This window comes from Thalia democratica, chromosome 2 (assembly GCF_965202585.1).
Source record: "Thalia democratica chromosome 2, ktThaDemo2.hap1.1, whole genome shotgun sequence".
NCBI lineage: Eukaryota > Metazoa > Chordata > Thaliacea > Salpida > Salpidae > Thalia > Thalia democratica.
This window is the reverse complement of record NC_139166.1, coordinates 29,007,384-29,026,763: the sequence shown is the minus strand read 5'-3', so window position 1 is coordinate 29,026,763 and position 19,380 is coordinate 29,007,384. Positions and strand designations below refer to the sequence as shown.

The 19,380-nt window shown below is 25.4% G+C and overlaps 1 protein-coding gene across 1 annotated transcript; it reads right to left on the bottom strand.

Annotated features, from left to right (window-relative positions):
- Positions 1-775: 775 nt before the first annotated feature.
- On the bottom strand, positions 776-17,494 carry LOC145829736 (ELMO domain-containing protein 2-like). Its single transcript, XM_082937605.1, has 7 exons — positions 17,275-17,494; positions 14,317-14,437; positions 13,722-13,851; positions 13,236-13,310; positions 8,993-9,120; positions 1,499-1,650; positions 776-1,306 (listed from the first exon to the last, which is right to left on the bottom strand). The coding sequence occupies exons 1-7, from the start codon at positions 17,468-17,470 to the stop codon at positions 1,155-1,157; spliced, it is 954 nt and encodes a 317-aa protein (XP_082793731.1). The 5' UTR covers positions 17,471-17,494; the 3' UTR covers positions 776-1,154.
- Between the last annotated feature and the right edge of the window lie 1,886 nt (positions 17,495-19,380).

The window sequence follows — 19,380 nt, the reverse complement described above, 5'->3', positions numbered from 1 at the left end:
AAAGATCCTAGTGAAACAAGTTCACTGGAATATAATAACTAAGATCTCGACTTTGCTCCCAAGTATTCTAGCCGCATATTTTTCAACATTTAAAAAACACTGTAAAATTGTTTCATAAGTTTTATAAATTGGAAGATTTTAAGCATTTTTTTCTTTCATTTCGTTTAATTTATTTTTTATTACTAAAGATTTAAATGTTTAGATGATAAAAAAATATGTGTAATAGTATTCTTTTGTACACCAAGTCCTTAAAGCAAAATTTTGGAGCGCTTTTTTTATCGTTCAACAAATATAAATAAATAAGCAATACATAAAAAATGGCATTGAAACACGGATGTTCATCATTAATTCGATATAAGTTATTAAATACTTTTTGAAGCATAAGTAAGTATAAAAGTGTAAAAAAACTTTATAGTTTTTTTTATACTTCCGGGTTAAAAAGACTGCGTATGGAATATTACTATGCGTATACCTTATAAAACATATGTCAAATTTATCACGGAAAAATTTGTTTAAAAGCTTAGATTATAGTCACTACATAGTTCTTTTCAAACCATGTTAATGAAGCTAACACTTAAGTAAAAATATTTACGACTGTAGTTGGTAGTTCATTATAAAATATTAATATTAAAAAATTATTAACTTTTTTACTGGTAATTTCAGTATAATCGCATTAAAGTTAGGGATATTAGAATAAAATACTAATTATATATTATTTTATAAACTTAACACTATAATTAACTAGTAAAAAAATTAATCAAAGACATGTATGCTAGACACATCATAGAAGAATAAGCAGAATTATTTTTGTAGTTAAAAAAAAAAACGAAGAAAATTCTTCAGTAAAGTATCACAAACTTTTTAACAAAATATAGTTTTATTGAAAACTTGGTCACAACTTCATTTAAATAGTAATAAAGAGCATGTCTTAATTTTATACGAACATCTTAAGATGTAGCTAAAGTAATTTATTGTAAAAAAGTTTATACCATGATTCCGTTTTTTAGATATGAATAATAAAACTTTTTCTCAAAACAACTTGTTTTGTATATAACTCTTTTTTTCAGATCACATTATTGGGTCAGTTCAACATAAATCTGTGTAAATAACAACAAAATAGTCTATTTTAGGAAAAAAAATTATAAAACTTTTCGTCAATGATTAAAAAGTAATTTAGTATTGAGTGGTAATTCAATCAAATTTTGTTGAATTTGTTCTTCAAACTTTTTTCTAATTTCACCAAACATCATTACATTTTCTGGTTCACTTTCAATCCAAAACTCGTCAAAACTCGATAGCAAAAAGCCTTAAAGAAATAATTTAAAACATTTACAAAAAATATTTTTTTGTTAAAAATATTGATTTTTAAGACAAAGCAATTTATTGCAATAGTTTTAAAATAACTTGATGTCAAAAGTAAATTATTTTATTGGTTTAAAAACTAAACTGATGTACAATGTACTTTCTGAACAACCGCTTTAAAACATTGTAAACTAACAGTAAATCTGATTAAAGAGAGTGATGTAGTCATCAAAACAGTAAGACTGTTTGCTGTCCATAAATATGAGAAATTGAGATTTCAGAAGTCCATTACTAACCAAGTCGTAGGTCAAACTTGTTATATTTATTCCAACTATTGCATATGAATACCTGTTTAACTTTGCATGACAATTGTGCATTCGGTTTTGCTAAAACAAAAAAGAGAATAACTAAGTTACTTGATTTGTGTTTTAAAAAATATATTAAATAAAATGATGAGTTAATGAGAAATCAAACATAGGTTTTAGATTGGATTATAAAACTATAATTGTCAGTTTATAGTAACCTACAGTAACCTCTCGCATCTTTACGCACTCGTGACGTTACGCGTTTTAGAATTCTTAAAAACTCAAAAATAAATTTTATTTTTTAAATATTGCACAAATTATGTTTATTGTATACTTTTAATTTAAAATATGTTTTTAAATGCTAACTATCCTCTCTATATCGTTAGACTTTGTAAACATTATATTCTTTGACTAGTTAATAAACATTTACTTATACCTCGAAAAATTCATTAAGGCCATAGGGGGGGGGGGGGTAGAAGCCATTTTTTGACCAAAAATAACATATAGACTTATATTATAGTAAATTTCATAATCTTTCAGATGCTTTTTTTAGATTTTAAAAATATTAAGTAACTTTTTTTTTATGACCGGTTATATAAAGGGTTGTCTTTATAAAGGGTATATAAAGGGTAACTTTAAAGCCGTTTTTCTCGAGTTTTTAAAAACGGGCTTTAAAATCTATCTTCTCCTTCATTTTTCAAGCAATCTTCTTCAAATTTTCAGGAAATGTTCCTTACATTATGAGAAAAAAACGTTATTTGTGAATTTTAATAATTTTAAAAAATAAAAATTTTATGACAAAAATATAAAAAAAGTGATTTTTTATCAAAAAAAAATTTATTTTTTCAAAAAAAAGGTATTTTTATTTAAAGTTTTTAAAGTCACAAATAACGTTTTTTTGTTATTGTATAAAGAATAGACTGTGAAAGTTTGAAGAAGATTGCTTAAAAAATGAAGGAGGAGATAGATTTTGAATGCATTAGTCTTTTTTCGCCGTTTTAGTTTTTCCTTCCCCATAAGGAACCTGTTATGCGGCCCGACTTTGGCCGGTCATATCTCAAAAACTAATTCGAATTTTTAAAAACGGTAAAAAGCAACTTGAAGCTTACTAAAAACTCTATAAAATAAGATCAACTTGTAAAAAACATGGCCTTAATATATCTTTAATACAATGCAAGACAGGTTTATCCTTATGTTGGCAAAGGTCAAATTAAAAAAATGTGTAGTAATATAAACAATTTTTATTAAACACTTTTCTTATATTTTCGTTCATAAGGAGATATCCATTATAGCACCAAATACAAATTTTTGTAAAAGGCTATAAAAACAAATTTAAAATATAGACACCATACCATTTCTTAATTCTAAACAAATGCTTAATTATAAATTGATTTTGCTAAGTAGAATAGAATATAAATGTTTAGTATCAAATAAGTCACATACAAACAAAGATAAAGACAAATCTACTTATTATTAAAACTAGTAAATTCTTTCTACAAGTATTATTATTTTATATAAAGTTAATTCCTTTTTTCTTAATATATGTATAGATTTGTCTTTTGTTTTCATATTTTATAAATAAAGTAAACAAGTTCTTAAAAGTGGGTAAGTCCCTAGTCTGCTTTTAACTAGAAGCAATATCAAAAAACAGCCATTATAGTATATTTAGTACCTCTCGTACCTTTACAATCTCTCGTATTTTTACGCATTTTTTCTGTGGACACAATGTGCGTAAGTAAGCGAGAGATGACTGTACTTACGTTTTTAACTTATTATCTCATTGTATTTAAAATAAGATAGTTATTTATTTTACAGCTCAATACTTTGTATTTTTCTATTATTTACAGTTTTTAGTTCAAGTCCGGGATCGGCAGCCTTATAAAAAACGCAGTCCATTTTTACTAGAAAATTTTGCTCGAGGGCCGCATTATATTGAAAAAATATTCTTAAATTTTTTTAAATAATCTTGGTGATCAACATATAAATTCTAATTAAACAAAAATTTAATAAAAATAGCAGTTTGCCAACCCGTGGTTCAAGTATTTATACTACTAAAAAGTTGTTTTACATCTGATTATTACAAAAAAAAATAAAAAAAGGTTCAAGTTAAGTTTAGTGGCAAAGTGCAATATCTGTGGTGAGCACTATGTGGGACAGACAATTACGTCTTTTTCCCAAAGATGGTGCTCTCACAGACATAACTGGAAGAACATGACCACCAGCGAGACAAATGATCGAGCTGCACTCAAACTTCACTACGCCAACAAGCATCCAACATCGAACAAAACCTTTGAAGAAGCATATTCAATCACTTTTACAGACTCAACAAGCAACCATACGAACTTAGATTATTTAGAGAGTAAATGGGTTAATTTATTACAAGCAAGTATAAACATAAACAAAACAATACTGCCTTTTTATAGATAATAGAAAACTTATAAAATCAATAATTTTACAGTAATCGGTTTTTAATAAGATAGTTTCACAAAGAATATTTTTTTGTTTCACAATAGTTTTTAACCGTTTGTTTACTTGATAAAATGTTTACCTTAAAAAACAATATATTAGAAAAAATAATTTGCTGCTGAAACAAGTTAATTTAATTCTTTATATAATTTTTGTATTATTATCTTATTTAGATTTAAGTTTCGTTTCAAAATAGTTATTTTTATTCAGGGATTAAACTATCTCTTTTAAGATAAAAAGTTTGTAAGATACAGCTTGTTATTAATAAAAGTTTTTATAATTACTTTAAGTATTGTTTGGGAAAAGTTTTTATTCTTATTTGTATTTCGCCGATAGCAGTAACTATTTATTAACAATAACTAACATCAAACAGTTCCTTACTAAGATAGTTTTAATTTAGTTTAAAGTTTATATTGGTAAAGTGTTTGTTTTTATATTCATTTCATTTGGATTTACTTTTACTTACAAAAATACTATTACAATGTAAAAATCGCCTAGATTTTAAAATTTTAGTTTTATACACAGTTTTGAACTACTACGTCATAATATATATTTTAACTTTTATTTATTTTTTTGTTGCATGAATGTGTTTAGTTCTACTAGTTTTAAATTTTCACTGATGAAGGACGGTTGTCCGAAATTAATTTGAAGAAAACGTGCAATAAACTGGTAGATTTTTAAACCATCGTTAATTTATTTTTTGTATTTACTGATGCAGGGGAAAAAAATCACCAATAAAAACAATTGACTTGTGTCCTGGACCGATTTGCGAATTATTTATAAATCTTTAAGATGATCCAGACTATAAATCTCCAGAAAAGACACATGTCAAAAGAAATTGCACATTATACTAAACTAAAAGAACTAAACACATTCTTGCAACGAACTCTTAAAACAAATTTAATTTTACAATCAAATTTCAAGAAAGGAATAGACAGAGACTTACTTCTAATTCAACAAAAAAGAAACTTAAAAACTAGACTACAACAAATACAAATTGAAATCAAGAACTATGAAACACAAATCAGAAAAGAAAACAAACTACCAGAAGATACAGCAGGTAAACTAAGTTATGCACATTTACAAAACAAACATAAGAAACACTATATTCAAAAATTTAATTTTTTATTTAACAAACAAAAAAGTCAAATCATTAGTCTCAATAGAAAAACTAAACAAAAAGCTAAAAACAAAAAAAGTTATGCAAGATATAAATACCGTAAAAGAATGAAGAAATTAACTTTAGATAAATGCATTTTAGAACAAGCAAACTCAACAGTTGTTAACAAATCGAACATTGTTTTAAACAATGATCATAAAGTTTTACTATCACATGGTTTAAATTTTGTACCTACCCCTAAGTGGAATAACAATCTGAAAGATAATGAATGGTTAAGACTTATGAAACATATTAGAACGGTTGAGTGGCAAAATGTCTTCAACAATAATGATAACGAAACAACCTTAAAACATCAAATTAATTTACCAACTAAATTAAAAATACAAAAGTACAATCGACCTTTGAATGTACAACTTGACGACAAAATTAAAACTTATTGTAATATGGCTAAAAGTAAACTAATAAATTTAGAAGAACAAGTAAACAAACAATATTTCAAACGAAATAATTTGAATCCAAAACTTAGAACTGCTTTATATGATTTAAATACAAAAGTTAAAAATAAAGAAATAGTGATTTGTAAATCAGACAAAGACGGAAAGTTAATTGTTTTAAACCATGATGATTACAAACTTATAATGAATCGCGAACTTAAAACGTTTGAAAAGATCGACACATTAAACTCAAATAACATTGAAAAACATTTTGAAAATATACGTAATAAAGTTAAAGATTTTATGATTAATTTACACAAACTCAATTGCATAGATGAAAATATCCTAAAACACACAGTCGGAGTAACATTTAAGAACGGAATCTACACTAAAATCAAAGGTACACTAGCAAAAAATTTTCAATGTAATGACCCAGCCTACGCCTACCCATTATTTAAAACTCATAAACTTGAAAGTTCTAAAATAAGCAAAACAAGAGTTCTTGACATACCCGTACGCCTAGTACAGTCTGCAGGTAAAATAACCACTACAAAAGTAACCACCTTTTTAGAATTAATTTTTAAACCGATTTCAAAAAAATTTTGTCAATATAATGTTAATGAATATTGCAAGGATAGTAAAACATATTTAGAAGAATTAGCTAACTGGAAAAATAATTTAAGCAACAAAAAAAATAAAGATGAAACTCTTTACTTAGTAGCTGCAGACGTGCAAGGTTTGTACCCTAACTTGTGTCGAGAACTAATTAAAGCAAGTATTTCAAATGCTCTCCAAAAGTGCACAAATTACACCAAAGAAATCAGAAAAATCCTGATCGACCTCACAATTTTCTGTCTTGAAAATATTGTAGTAAAAAACGGCAATTCCTTCTACAAACAATCCAAAGGAATTATAACTGGTGACAACAACTCAGTGTCAATTGCAAATATTGCACTGCACCACGTTATAATGCCTATTGCAACTACAATTAAAACTACAAAACTCTTCAAACGCTACATTGATGATATTGTCTTTTTGTCTGAGACATTAGATGTTACAGATAATGTTAAAAGACAATTGAAATGTGCGTTTGAAGAACACAATCTTAAGCTAGTTTTCAGACAAATATCTACAAAAAATGATGGTGACGAACTTGAGTTTTTGGATATTAATCATGTCATTGACAAGACAGAAATAAGCGGGTTTTATGTAAAAAACTACATAAAACCAACAGCAAAAAATCGTGTATTTGTAAATGGAAAATCACACCATCCACGCTCCATTTACAAATCAATTATATTCGGTGAGTCAATAAGACTAAGAAGATTGTGCGAACGTGACAATGATTACTTAGAAGCAATAAAGTCTTTAAAAGATAAATGTTTAAAATCTTGCTTCTGTAAGGCTTTAGTTGAGGATATGATTAATATCACAGTAGAATGGAAAGATCGGTTTGGACCTCCAATGAAGAAGGCAAGAGAAATTAACGATAATATAAGTGTTTGGACGACAAACTTTCCAAAACTATTAAAACTCACTGAGAAAGAAAGAGAACTAAACCCGAATGTTTTAGTGGCATATAAACGTCCACAAACAATTGCGGCACTATTAACAAACTATAAGATCCAAGCCTATGAAAATAGTGTAGCAATTGGTGGATCTCACCCTTGTGGAAAATGCTTATTGTGCAACCGAGGGGGAGTAGGCGGAATGGTGAAAAAAACTAACTTAATAAAATCAAAAAGTGGTAAAACAATTGAATTAAAAAAGAATTTGAATTGCAAAAATTTTGGGATTTATGCGGCAAAGTGCAATATCTGTGGTGAGCACTATGTGGGACAGACAATTACGTCTTTTTCCCAAAGATGGTGCTCTCACAGACATAACTGGAAGAACATGACCACCAGCGAGACAAATGATCGAGCTGCACTCAAACTTCACTACGCCAACAAGCATCCAACATCGAACAAAACCTTTGAAGAAGCATATTCAATCACTTTTACAGACTCAACAAGCAACCATACGAACTTAGATTATTTAGAGAGTAAATGGGTTAATTTATTACAAGCAAGTATAAACATAAACAAAACAATACTGCCTTTTTATAGATAATAGAAAACTTATAAAATCAATAATTTTACAGTAATCGGTTTTTAATAAGATAGTTTCACAAAGAATATTTTTTTGTTTCACAATAGTTTTTAACCGTTTGTTTACTTGATAAAATGTTTACCTTAAAAAACAATATATTAGAAAAAATAATTTGCTGCTGAAACAAGTTAATTTAATTCTTTATATAATTTTTGTATTATTATCTTATTTAGATTTAAGTTTCGTTTCAAAATAGTTATTTTTATTCAGGGATTAAACTATCTCTTTTAAGATAAAAAGTTTGTAAGATACAGCTTGTTATTAATAAAAGTTTTTATAATTACTTTAAGTATTGTTTGGGAAAAGTTTTTATTCTTATTTGTATTTCGCCGATAGCAGTAACTATTTATTAACAATAACTAACATCAAACAGTTCCTTACTAAGATAGTTTTAATTTAGTTTAAAGTTTATATTGGTAAAGTGTTTGTTTTTATATTCATTTCATTTGGATTTACTTTTACTTACAAAAATACTATTACAATGTAAAAATCGCCTAGATTTTAAAATTTTAGTTTTATACACAGTTTTGAACTACTACGTCATAATATATATTTTAACTTTTATTTATTTTTTTGTTGCATGAATGTGTTTAGTTCTACTAGTTTTAAATTTTCACTGATGAAGGACGGTTGTCCGAAATTAATTTGAAGAAAACGTGCAATAAACTGGTAGATTTTTAAACCATCGTTAATTTATTTTTTGTATTTACTGATGCAGGGGAAAAAAATCACCAATAAAAACAATTGACTTGTGTCCTGGACCGATTTGCGAATTATTTATAAATCTTTAAGTTAAGTTTAGGTAATGTTAGTTTTGAAAGCGTTTAAACTCTATTTTATTAGAGCTAGTAAAACATTTAAGAGATAGTATTTTTAACACAAAGTTATACCACTATTATATGTTATTCTTAATGCTAAATGTTTTCAAAATATATTCTGAAAATTAAAAACATTATAAAACTTTGATAAGTTTACTTATACTGGTTTTAAAACCTTTAAACTTTTAAGTTTAAAAACAACAACTATAACTTTAAATTAATAAATAAACAGTTACATTCTTAAAAGAACAAAATTATACGGTCAGTTTTTTAATTTATTGTTAATGATTTCTATGATAAAAAATTACATCAAAATAAATAACAAAAATATCACATACTTAACTATTACATACTTTACTGTGAAATATTTATAATAAAAATTAAACGTAAAATAACCCATATTTAGGATGATGAGAGTGTTGTAGCGCCTTTAATGCTTGTTTGTTGTAATTTTTAGCAAAATAAATCAGATTATTAAGTCCTAAAATTCCCATACCCCTGAAATCAGTTGCTGGATCTTCTCCCTATAACAAAATTCATAAAAATAAACAGAAAGTATATGATTAAAAAAATCACTTATATAGACTTTAAGGATGAAGCCATGCTGTGCATAACGTGAAGTTTAAAAAACACTCTAAAGTAAAAAATATAAACTAAATTAATACTTTGTTAGTATTAAGTGAAGAATTTTGTAAATGCCTTATAAGTTTACTTTAAGTTATTTTAAAACAAAAAGTATAAAAACATGTTAATTAAAAATACTATAAGACTAAACATTTAACTATTTATAAATTGAGTACAGTTATTAAATAATTGTACAGAAAAATCGTATCTTATATTATTTTTTTTTTGACAAAGCTTTTTAGCATATAAGTACAGTAACCTGCCAACTAGGTACGAACTGCCGGTATGGTACGCACGTTTTAGCCTAAAAACGCTGTGTTCAAAATATTTTTTTTTGCATTTATTCTTTCAAGAATTTATTTTACAAACTAAGTTTCGGTCAAAGACCTCGTCAGTGCTTAAATAAATCTTATTCAGATATATTGAATATGATTTATTTAGCACTGACGAAGTCTTTGACCGAAACTTAGTTTGTAAAATAAATTCTTGAAAGAATAAATGCAAAAAAAAATATTTTGAACACAGCGTTTTTAGGCTAAAACGTGCGTACCATGGAGTTGAGATCTCTCTAATTGTTTTCTTAAAACCAAAACATACAATATTTTTTTGCTTCAAAATTACAAAAACAAACCTTTAGGTAGTAAAACAAAAATGTTATTTTTAAAACAAACTATATTGTTTTAAGCTAAAACAAATTGAAATTAAAGGAGACAGAAAATAAGTTATGAACTTACAAACTGCATATCAAATCCAATATTTAAAAAGTACACGTAAGTTTATTTATTTAAAGAAAAAATAACAGTGCAATATAATTTTGCATACCCCATAATTAAAACATAGGAATGTAAACTACTTAAAAAGTCAAACAAATTTAGATAAACGAAAAATATGAGCAGTGCAATTAACATTTACATACCAATTGATTGAAACATAAATGTAAAAAGCGTATAAAAATCTATAAACAACGAACAGTGCAACTGACATTTATATACCCCATGACTGCAACATAAACGCAAAAATTGTAAAAAAAGAGATACTAGCGTAAATATATAAAACTGCAATTGACACTTACATATTCAATGATTAAAATATAAATGTAAAAATAGTAAAAAAAGCGATATCAATGAAAACAAAGAAGTTTGCAATTGAAACTTATTTAGAACTAGATGCAAAGTGATTGAAAGTATGAATGTTAGTGTAGCTTGTCGTTTGGGTTAAGCAGACACTTTTTGTTGTTTTTTTTATAAAATTTATAACCCTAAGTTAGCTTTTTTGAATAAACACAATTTAATAAAAACATGATCAATATTTTCAGAAATATTTATTTATTTGGAATTATTAAACACATAGTTATATGTACTACGTAAATTTTAAAAGTACAAGAAAGTAGAAAATAGATTAAAAAACATAGTGGTTTGAATATAAATTACATACATAAATAAATACTTATTTATAGATACATATATTAAATATTACTCAGGACTTCTAATACTTTTCCAACAAATATGTTTAGTTTTTATGATGAAAGTTTTTGTTTTAGATGATTTTGCTTTAATAATCATTTGTAAACTTTAGTGGCTTTTTATATGTTTGTATTAGGCTAAAATATAGGTAATTAAATACCAAAATTTCTTAGGTACGCACTGCCGGTTGGATACGCATTTTTGCGCTGTGTTTAAAATGCGTACCTAGGTGGCAGGTACTGTATTTCAAACAGACTAATAAAAATTTTACAGTTAAAAAAAAAAATTAGCATTCCTTTAAATTAAACTTCATTGCATTAAAAAAGCGTTACATAATTCTTATTACAAAAACAACTTCATTGCACTACAAGTGTTTAAAATATTTACTCATTCAATTTATAATAAAAAAATTCCTAATATGAAAATAACAATTTGTAATTCTGTCTTACAAAACTTATAGCTTGATAAAATTTCTCAAAACAAATCGATTTGATAGCAGTTTTTAAATTAAAAATATCAAAACATGTTTTAAGAGTGTCTAAAATTAAAGAAAATTTCAATTACTAATAGGTATAGAAAGATAACTAATAATATTTTTTTATGTTTAGTCTACCATCTCTGTAAGAGACTTATGAAAATTTATAACGGCATTGCAACTATTTGAAGCCTGAGTACGCAAAAACTAGCCTCAGTTTATAAATAAGTTCTAAAATTTTTAACCATCCTAAGCAATGTAATTTAACTAGAGATATACTAAATCCAAGTACTCGGATCTGGCAGGATAATGCCTTTTTCGATTAGAATCCGGATCCGGCCGGATCCTAGTTTAAAAATTCTACCCGGATCCGGTCGGATCTTAGTTTTAAAAAACTATCCAGATCCAGCAGAGGCTCAATTTGAAAAAATAATTTGATTTGTATCATTACGGATCTGAAATTTGTGGATTCGGTAAATCATTAGTTCTATTTGTTTGTTGTAACAGTAAAAAAAAAATATTTAAAGTTAAACATAAAATGTTCTACTTTAATTATTTATTAAAGTCGACATTTTATTTCTTTTACTGAATAGAAATAACCGTTAATGTTGCTTAAATGATTATAAAAAAAATTAAGATCTTGTGTACGTAGCCTGATATTTTTTAGCAAGATGTTCATTTTTTGTTCGTTTTTAAAATAAATTATTACAACAATACCAATTAATTAATTTATTAACACGTTAAAAATATTTATACTTTTTCATTATTAAATAACTAACAAAATAATACATAATTATTAGTTGTAAGCTTGTGATCTATTTACATTACAAACAACTTAAATCTTTAGGATTGTAATTATAAAAATTACAAGTTCCGAATCCGGCGGGTTCTCAGTTTGAAAAAATATCCAGATTCGGATTTTGCCTAATCCAAAATTTGTGGATTTGGTAGATCACTAATTTCAACGATGTTTTACTTGTGGTTTATATATAGTTAATTTATTCTAAAGCTACTAAGATCATGTTTGTTTTGTACACTACATCTAAATCGATAAAAGACTTTTAAAAAGCAAAATATATGTTATAGAAGATTTTAAAGTGTATATAAAAGTTTAGAGTAAGCTTTTTTTTTTTCTTTATGTGTTGTCAGTATAAGATTATAAGATTTAGATAACAAACAACTATAATTATTAATAATAGATATATAAACGTGTACATAAATTTTATTGATCGAAAACAATTTGGACTTGAATATAATGATAAACAATAAGTAAACAAAACTAAATTATTAACTTAAAACTTTGTATTTTATCATCATAAACTTTAACTTCAGCACTCAAATAATACTCAGAAAATTGTCTAGAAAGAACAGCTAACCAGATGCAGGCGAAAAATTACCAATTTATTGAGATCATCAATTTCAAATGAGCAACAAATAAATGGTAGAAAACAAGTTAAGTAAAATATAACAAATATTAAAACTAAACCAACTGAATCAATTTTAGGCTTTTAATAAATAAATAATTGAGCATGAATTAGTAAAAATAAAATCAAACTAGCAGTAGACTGATATTTAAAAAAAATATAAACTTGTATGAGTGTGTAGAAAACCTGCTATTACATTAGTTCTAGTTTTTTTTAATTACTTAATGCTTAAAAATCTTGAAAATTCTAAAAAGTTTTTGATTTTGTTTATTTATAGAAAATTATATTTTACAAAAAAAACCTGAACTAGACAGACAAAATTAGTTCAAAAGTTTTAAAGTTAATAAAGAAAATTTTTTTTAAACTTTTTAAAAATTAAATATGAATCTTGACATAATGTTACAACTTGTTTATCTTTAATTGGTTTGTACTACACTAATTTAAAAGCTTTACTGAAATAATATTATTCTGTTCTAATTAAAGTTAAGGTTGAAATGCTCTGCTAAAAAATTAAAACTAACATACTTTTATTTCTATTTTATACTAGACAAATCAACATAAACTAGTTCAAAATTATTCTTTATAGAAATACAATAATATACAAAACTAAAATAAGTGTAAACATCAGCAAAAAAAAATAGAAGTCAACTTACTTGAAAACCTATATCTCCCCAGTCTTTACATTTTCTTTCAGTCAGCTTTCTACCAGGTTGCATCAAACCCCACAACTATAAACTTATTTCATTTGAAAAAAATTTATTAAAAAAACTTTTCAACTGGAGTACTACAAATAATTTTGAAACATTTTTAATTCGATAAATGTTCAAGTTTTCTACAAAGTGTGGACAAAAAAAAAACTCTTATCAGACTTTAAAAATATATTTCAAAAGTTATTTACTTATAGAAACAAACATTTACATTTAAAAACAAATAAACAAGGTTATAACATAATAAAATATTTCTAAATTTCATCATCTCATTTTTCAGAATTTAAAGTTAAAGTTTTTCTTTAAGTAATTTTTAAGTGAAAAGTTTGCAATATTTTAACTAAACACCATTTAGATTTTATTAGAATTAAATACTTGACTTAAAAACTATATATAATTTTTACAAACACAAATGTAATAAGATTTACCAACTTCTAAGAGGTTTTTTTCATGGGTCTCATTATCACAGCAGTATTTTTGTGTTCTCAAATTTTCAAGTTCAATATAAAATTTCTCAAAATTTGTTAATTGATTGATGACATGTGTTAAACCAGCCTTAAAGCTAAAAAATTACTATGATAAAATATTGGTAGCTAAAAAAGTAAAATTATTTAAATTGAGCTATTAGTAAAAGTGTAAACCAATTGAACACCAACAAACAATCAATTAAATTATTTGCGCAACAACAAAAATAATAATAATATTTTTTTTTTATAAAACTGTAAGAGTATACAAAGAACACATTATACACATCTATACAAAAAAGGCTCTTACAATTTTTTATTTCAAACAAGTTTTATAAAAACTTGTATACTACTCAAAAAAGTATCATATGTTTATATAATGTCTAAACCAGGCTTTCCAAAAGTTATTTTAATAAACTCCCTCAGGGCAAAAACTTTAGAAATAATTACTCTTATTTATTGGATATTATACCTTCACTAGTTTATAACCCATCAATTTTGTCGATGTTGCCCACTTAAGGAAACCCTGGTCTAAACAATAAATAAATAGTTGTAACAACTACCTTTGCTCTGCTTTAATTTTCTTTGCTATCATTACATCTTTAACAAACTGATCTACATCTGATAGTTTTCTTTTGTGTATTGAACTCAAAACAGGAACTTTTGAGCTGTATAGGCAGTTTTCTATGTCAAAAACAAAGTAAAAATTTATTCATAGCTGGTGTAATTATAAAAAGGGAACTTAAACTCAAAGCAGTATTTAAATAACTTTTCAGAGTTTTACTTATATTTAGTGATAGTTAGTGTTAATTAATTGCATGTTAGTATCAACAAAGGCTTTTAAATATTTCTATAATAATACTGATGGGCTTATACAGTCTACTCAAAATGATTATTTGAGAACTCCAAGCTTATATATTTTAAACATGCAAGTTTATTATACTTTTAATGTACAATATTCCTTAAGCTAACTCAGGCACTTACGTAACTATAAAGATATCGGACTTTATAGGGATGACGGCCTAGCAATAATAAGCAGATAGGTAACCAAGAGCTAGAAAGACTAAAAAAGAACACAATAAAAACTTTTAATGACCCGGTTTTAAAATAACAATTGATATAGGCACAACTAAATGTAATTTCCTAGATATATCCCTAGATACTGCTAATAATGCATTCAAACCATATCAAAAAAAAAACTCCAGCACCAATTATACTAACGATTCTTCATATATAACCATCCGTCCATTATTAAAAAGAACCTCCCAAAAAAGATCGAAAACACACTCAACAGACTATCAAAAACTGAAGAAATTTTCAAAGAATCAATAACCGGATACCAGAATGCTTTAACTAACTCAAACTTCAAACACAAACTTAAATACTCAAATCACTAAAACAATCAAAACAAAAAGAAACCAACACAAACAAGAAAACAATCTACTTCAACCCACCCTACTACCAGTCAGTAAGAACCAATATAGGTAAAGCTTTTATGCAACTAATAGATAAACATTTCAAAGAAGACCACAAATTAAACAAAATAATAAATAGAAAAAATTGTAAAACTTCATATAGCTGCATAAGCAATATTAAGAAATTAATCTAAAAACATAATCGAAATTGAAAAAAAACAAAGAAGAAAACGAAACACTTTGCAACTGTCAAGCAAAAAATAAATGTCCTCTCAATAAAAAATGCTTAGTTAAAAATGTTATATATAAAGCAACAATTAGATCAGAAACCAAAACAAAAAAAAGTTTGGGCTCAACAGGTTGGACTTTCAAAAAAAGATCATATCAGTGATTTTAAAAAGTACATAGATAACGGCACAGAAATATCAAACTACATCTGGAAACTTAAAAATAACAACATTGATTATTAAATATACTGGGAAATAATCCACCATATTGGCAAAGCCAAAAACCCACAAAGTATTTGCAGTACTTGCATACTAAAAAAAATCGTGATTGCCAAAGCTGACAGAAAGGATAACTTAAATAACTAGTGCAAACTCTTTTATTCCTGCCCCCACTTCTAAAAACTACACTTCAAAACTTGAGTATTAAATTGTTTGTTATATAGGCTTTATGCATGCTCTTAAAAAGTTTTTATGAAGTTACTATTTTCTTGAAACTAAAAGTTTTTATAAAAAGCATTTAGGCAAATTTTCAAACTATCATAGTTATTACATAACTATAGCATAAAAGCATAAAATTATTTAAATTTTTGATAGTTACGTCACAATTAAAATTAGCTACATTAAAATGTATCTCAACTTAAAGCTCTTTTACTACTATTAACTACATTTTTATTTAAGCGATGTTTATTTTTTAAACTCACTAGAAGAAAAAGGAAGCCTTCATAAAGGTTCTTACTATTATTCTAATGATTATATTAATTTTGAAACTTAACTAAAATTTAAAGTTTACCATAAATTCAACCTTAAAATTTAATTTGTTTTGTTTTTAAGTAAAAAATAGTTTTTTTAAATGTTGAAATAATATTTTCCAAGACTGTTACATATCTTTTTAGCTTGCATAATAAAGTCTTGAAAAAATCAATATACTTTTAATGTAATAAAAGTGCAAAAACACTTTAAGTAGTTTTATATCAAATTGATACTTTTTTTCCTATGTATCTTTTACACTTAAAATTTAGTTAAAATAACCAAGTTATATCTCTATTAACATGTTCTAATTTCTTCCTGCTTTTTAATTTTTTTTGAATTCCTTTTAGGTATCCTGGTTTATGGTATAACTTTATTTCTTATTTTATGTAAAACAAGTTTTACTGCTTTATAATCAAAAAGTCAAAGTAGTTTGCAAACAGTAGAAGCTATGCCAGAGCTAAGCAACTATGGATGTCTATGACACTTTTGTGACTTATGCTTTATTGACACACTGTGACTTCTAAGAGAAACAATTCCCATGTTAGACAGACTAACACTACATTTCTACAAATTGCAATAAAACTTAGCACTATGACTGTTGGTTTTCAAGCCATATTTCACAAAATCTAAATCTAGGCCCTAATTTTACTTCTTATTTTGGAAACTTTACTGTTTAATTTTAATTCTATTGGGATATACCACTCTGGTTTTAAAAAAACTTAAGTTGTTTATGTAGGTTATTTTTCATCTAATCTAAACTTCATTATTTATTTTATTAAAATTGTTCAAATTTACTGGTTTTTCCATATCCTTTTTTTCAAAATTCCAAGCTTTTTTTTTCAATTATCAAATTTTAGGACTTTTTGCCTAAATTTTCAAATTCAAGGTTTTCTCAGATACTACTGGTAATTATATGATAAATAAGTACACAACTACATATTTGAACATAAAAACATAAATCTTAAACAAAATTTATAAATTATCAAAGTATATATATTGCTCATAATTAGTAGTATAGTTATTTTTTTTAATATACAATACAATATTTAGTATAAATTTTACTTAATCCTACTAAACTTTTTAAATAATAATTTATAATAGAGTATTATTTTTTTAACTAGAAGCAAACCTATTAGTAAAATTTGCTGACATCCATCATAGCTTTCTAGCAACCTTTCCAACTCACATTTGCCAGTAAACAAATGCACAATATACTTGTAAAAACTTTTCATCAAACCAAAACTGTAAATGATAGAAATTAACCAGTTTTCAGTAAGTAAGTTGTTAGCAACTATTAACTCTTTATGAGTTGATCTTTTTGACATTTTTGTTTCAAAATAAGCTTAACTGATGCTGTAAATTAATTTATTACATTAATAAATATCAAAAAACACAAAAAGAAACATTAAATGCTCAAAAATAAAACTAAAGATTATACTTTAAAAGCTTTATTGTAGTTTATATTATGAATATATATTTTAACTGTACTAAAGTGAATACTATTTTTATTTCTATCTTTTAATATAGTAATTAGGTAAAATAAACTAACTTACATAACCTGTTTCACATTTTTAGTATCTTAAGAATTTTGTTCTTAAATCAACACAAAAAATTGTGAAAAAATCATTTAATTGTTTAACTAAGAAAATTTTAAAAAAATTAAATTTTTTTAAATATAACTTTATATATTTAGGTTTTAAGCTATAGTTTTCCATTGTATTGTAAAATATACTTTCATTTGCAGCTTCAGTAAAAACTTTTAAATAGAAATATTTTGTATATTTTTGAATTACTTAATATTAACAAAAATCATTAGTCTAGACTGGATTGTAGTTGTTTCTCATAAACAAACTAAATATTTTTTTCATGTTATGTGTTTAATTCATTATTTTAGCAGGACTGCCACTCTTTGAGTCAAAAAACTGTCCTAATTGACCTGTCCTGAGTCATCTTAATAAAAAACTTTTTGAAAACAATAAAAATCAAGTTCTTTAACAAAATTGGTCATAAAATAACAAATTAGTGAAACTAAATCAACTTAGTCTTAGTTAAAATATAGAAAAAAATAGTCTTTTTAGAAATTTTAAAACTAAACTGATTTTTTATTTGAAAAACTAAATTATACTGAGTTAGTTTGAGTTTATAAAAAAATCATAATATCCTGAGTTGTCCTGAGATTTTAAAAATTTCAAAACATCCTGAGTATATTCAGTATCTTGAGTGTGTGGCAACCCTGTATTAAGTTAAATATTTTTTATGTTTTTTTAATTACATTTAAAGTTACTGATATAAGTTTAAGTTTTACTATTTTATGATTTTTAATTATTTTAGTTTAATATATTGGAGTAGTTTTAGTTTAGTTGATTGATGCTATTTAAAAGGTTTAGTTTTGCATTTATAGTTTTTAGTTTTAATAAAAACTTTAGACATATTTTTTTTTTACAACTTTACTAGCTGATTCAAAGTAGTTGTCTAGGAAAAGCTTTCTAGGTTTAATAAAATTATACTTTTAGTCAGATAGAATAATAGTTTATTCTTTTTGCATTATTTTTGGATACTTTTTGGATTGTTTATGAATACCTGCTTTTAATTTTGTTATTGAATTAACATTTGCATTCTTTTTAGTTTCTTTTGTAAAAAAATAAGGAGAAAAAAAAAACTAAAGAAAAAAGGATGGTGTCTAAGGTATACTGTTGTGTTGGTTTATTGCCAACTTTAGCACTAGTATGTATAAATAAAAATTTAAAATATTACAGTTTGTTTCTAATAAATAAAAATTTATTTAATATATTGTAGTTTATAAGATGTAATGTTAAAAGGCGTTAAATCCTGGAGATCCTGATAAGCTAAGCTTATTGGAATATATACTACAGATGTTCTTGTGCTTAAACTTTATTTCAACTAACGGCGTTTCACTGCTCTCAAATAAATTTAAGAACAGATCTACGGAGTCTCAAAAAGCTCTAAGAATAAACTATTTAATAACTTAGCTTTTTGAGACTCCGTAGATCTGTTCTTAAATTTATTTGAGAGCAGTGAAACGCCGTTAGTTGAAATAAAGTTTAAGCACAAGAACATCTGTGGTATATTGTAGTTTATTGATCAAAAAATATGCTTAAAGTATTATGTCCTTTTGGGTATGTAGTTGGATAAAAAAATTGGGTATGGAGTTGTACACCACAGTTAATTTTTAACAAACGTCTTGTCTGGGATATAGGACTTTTATTATAATTTT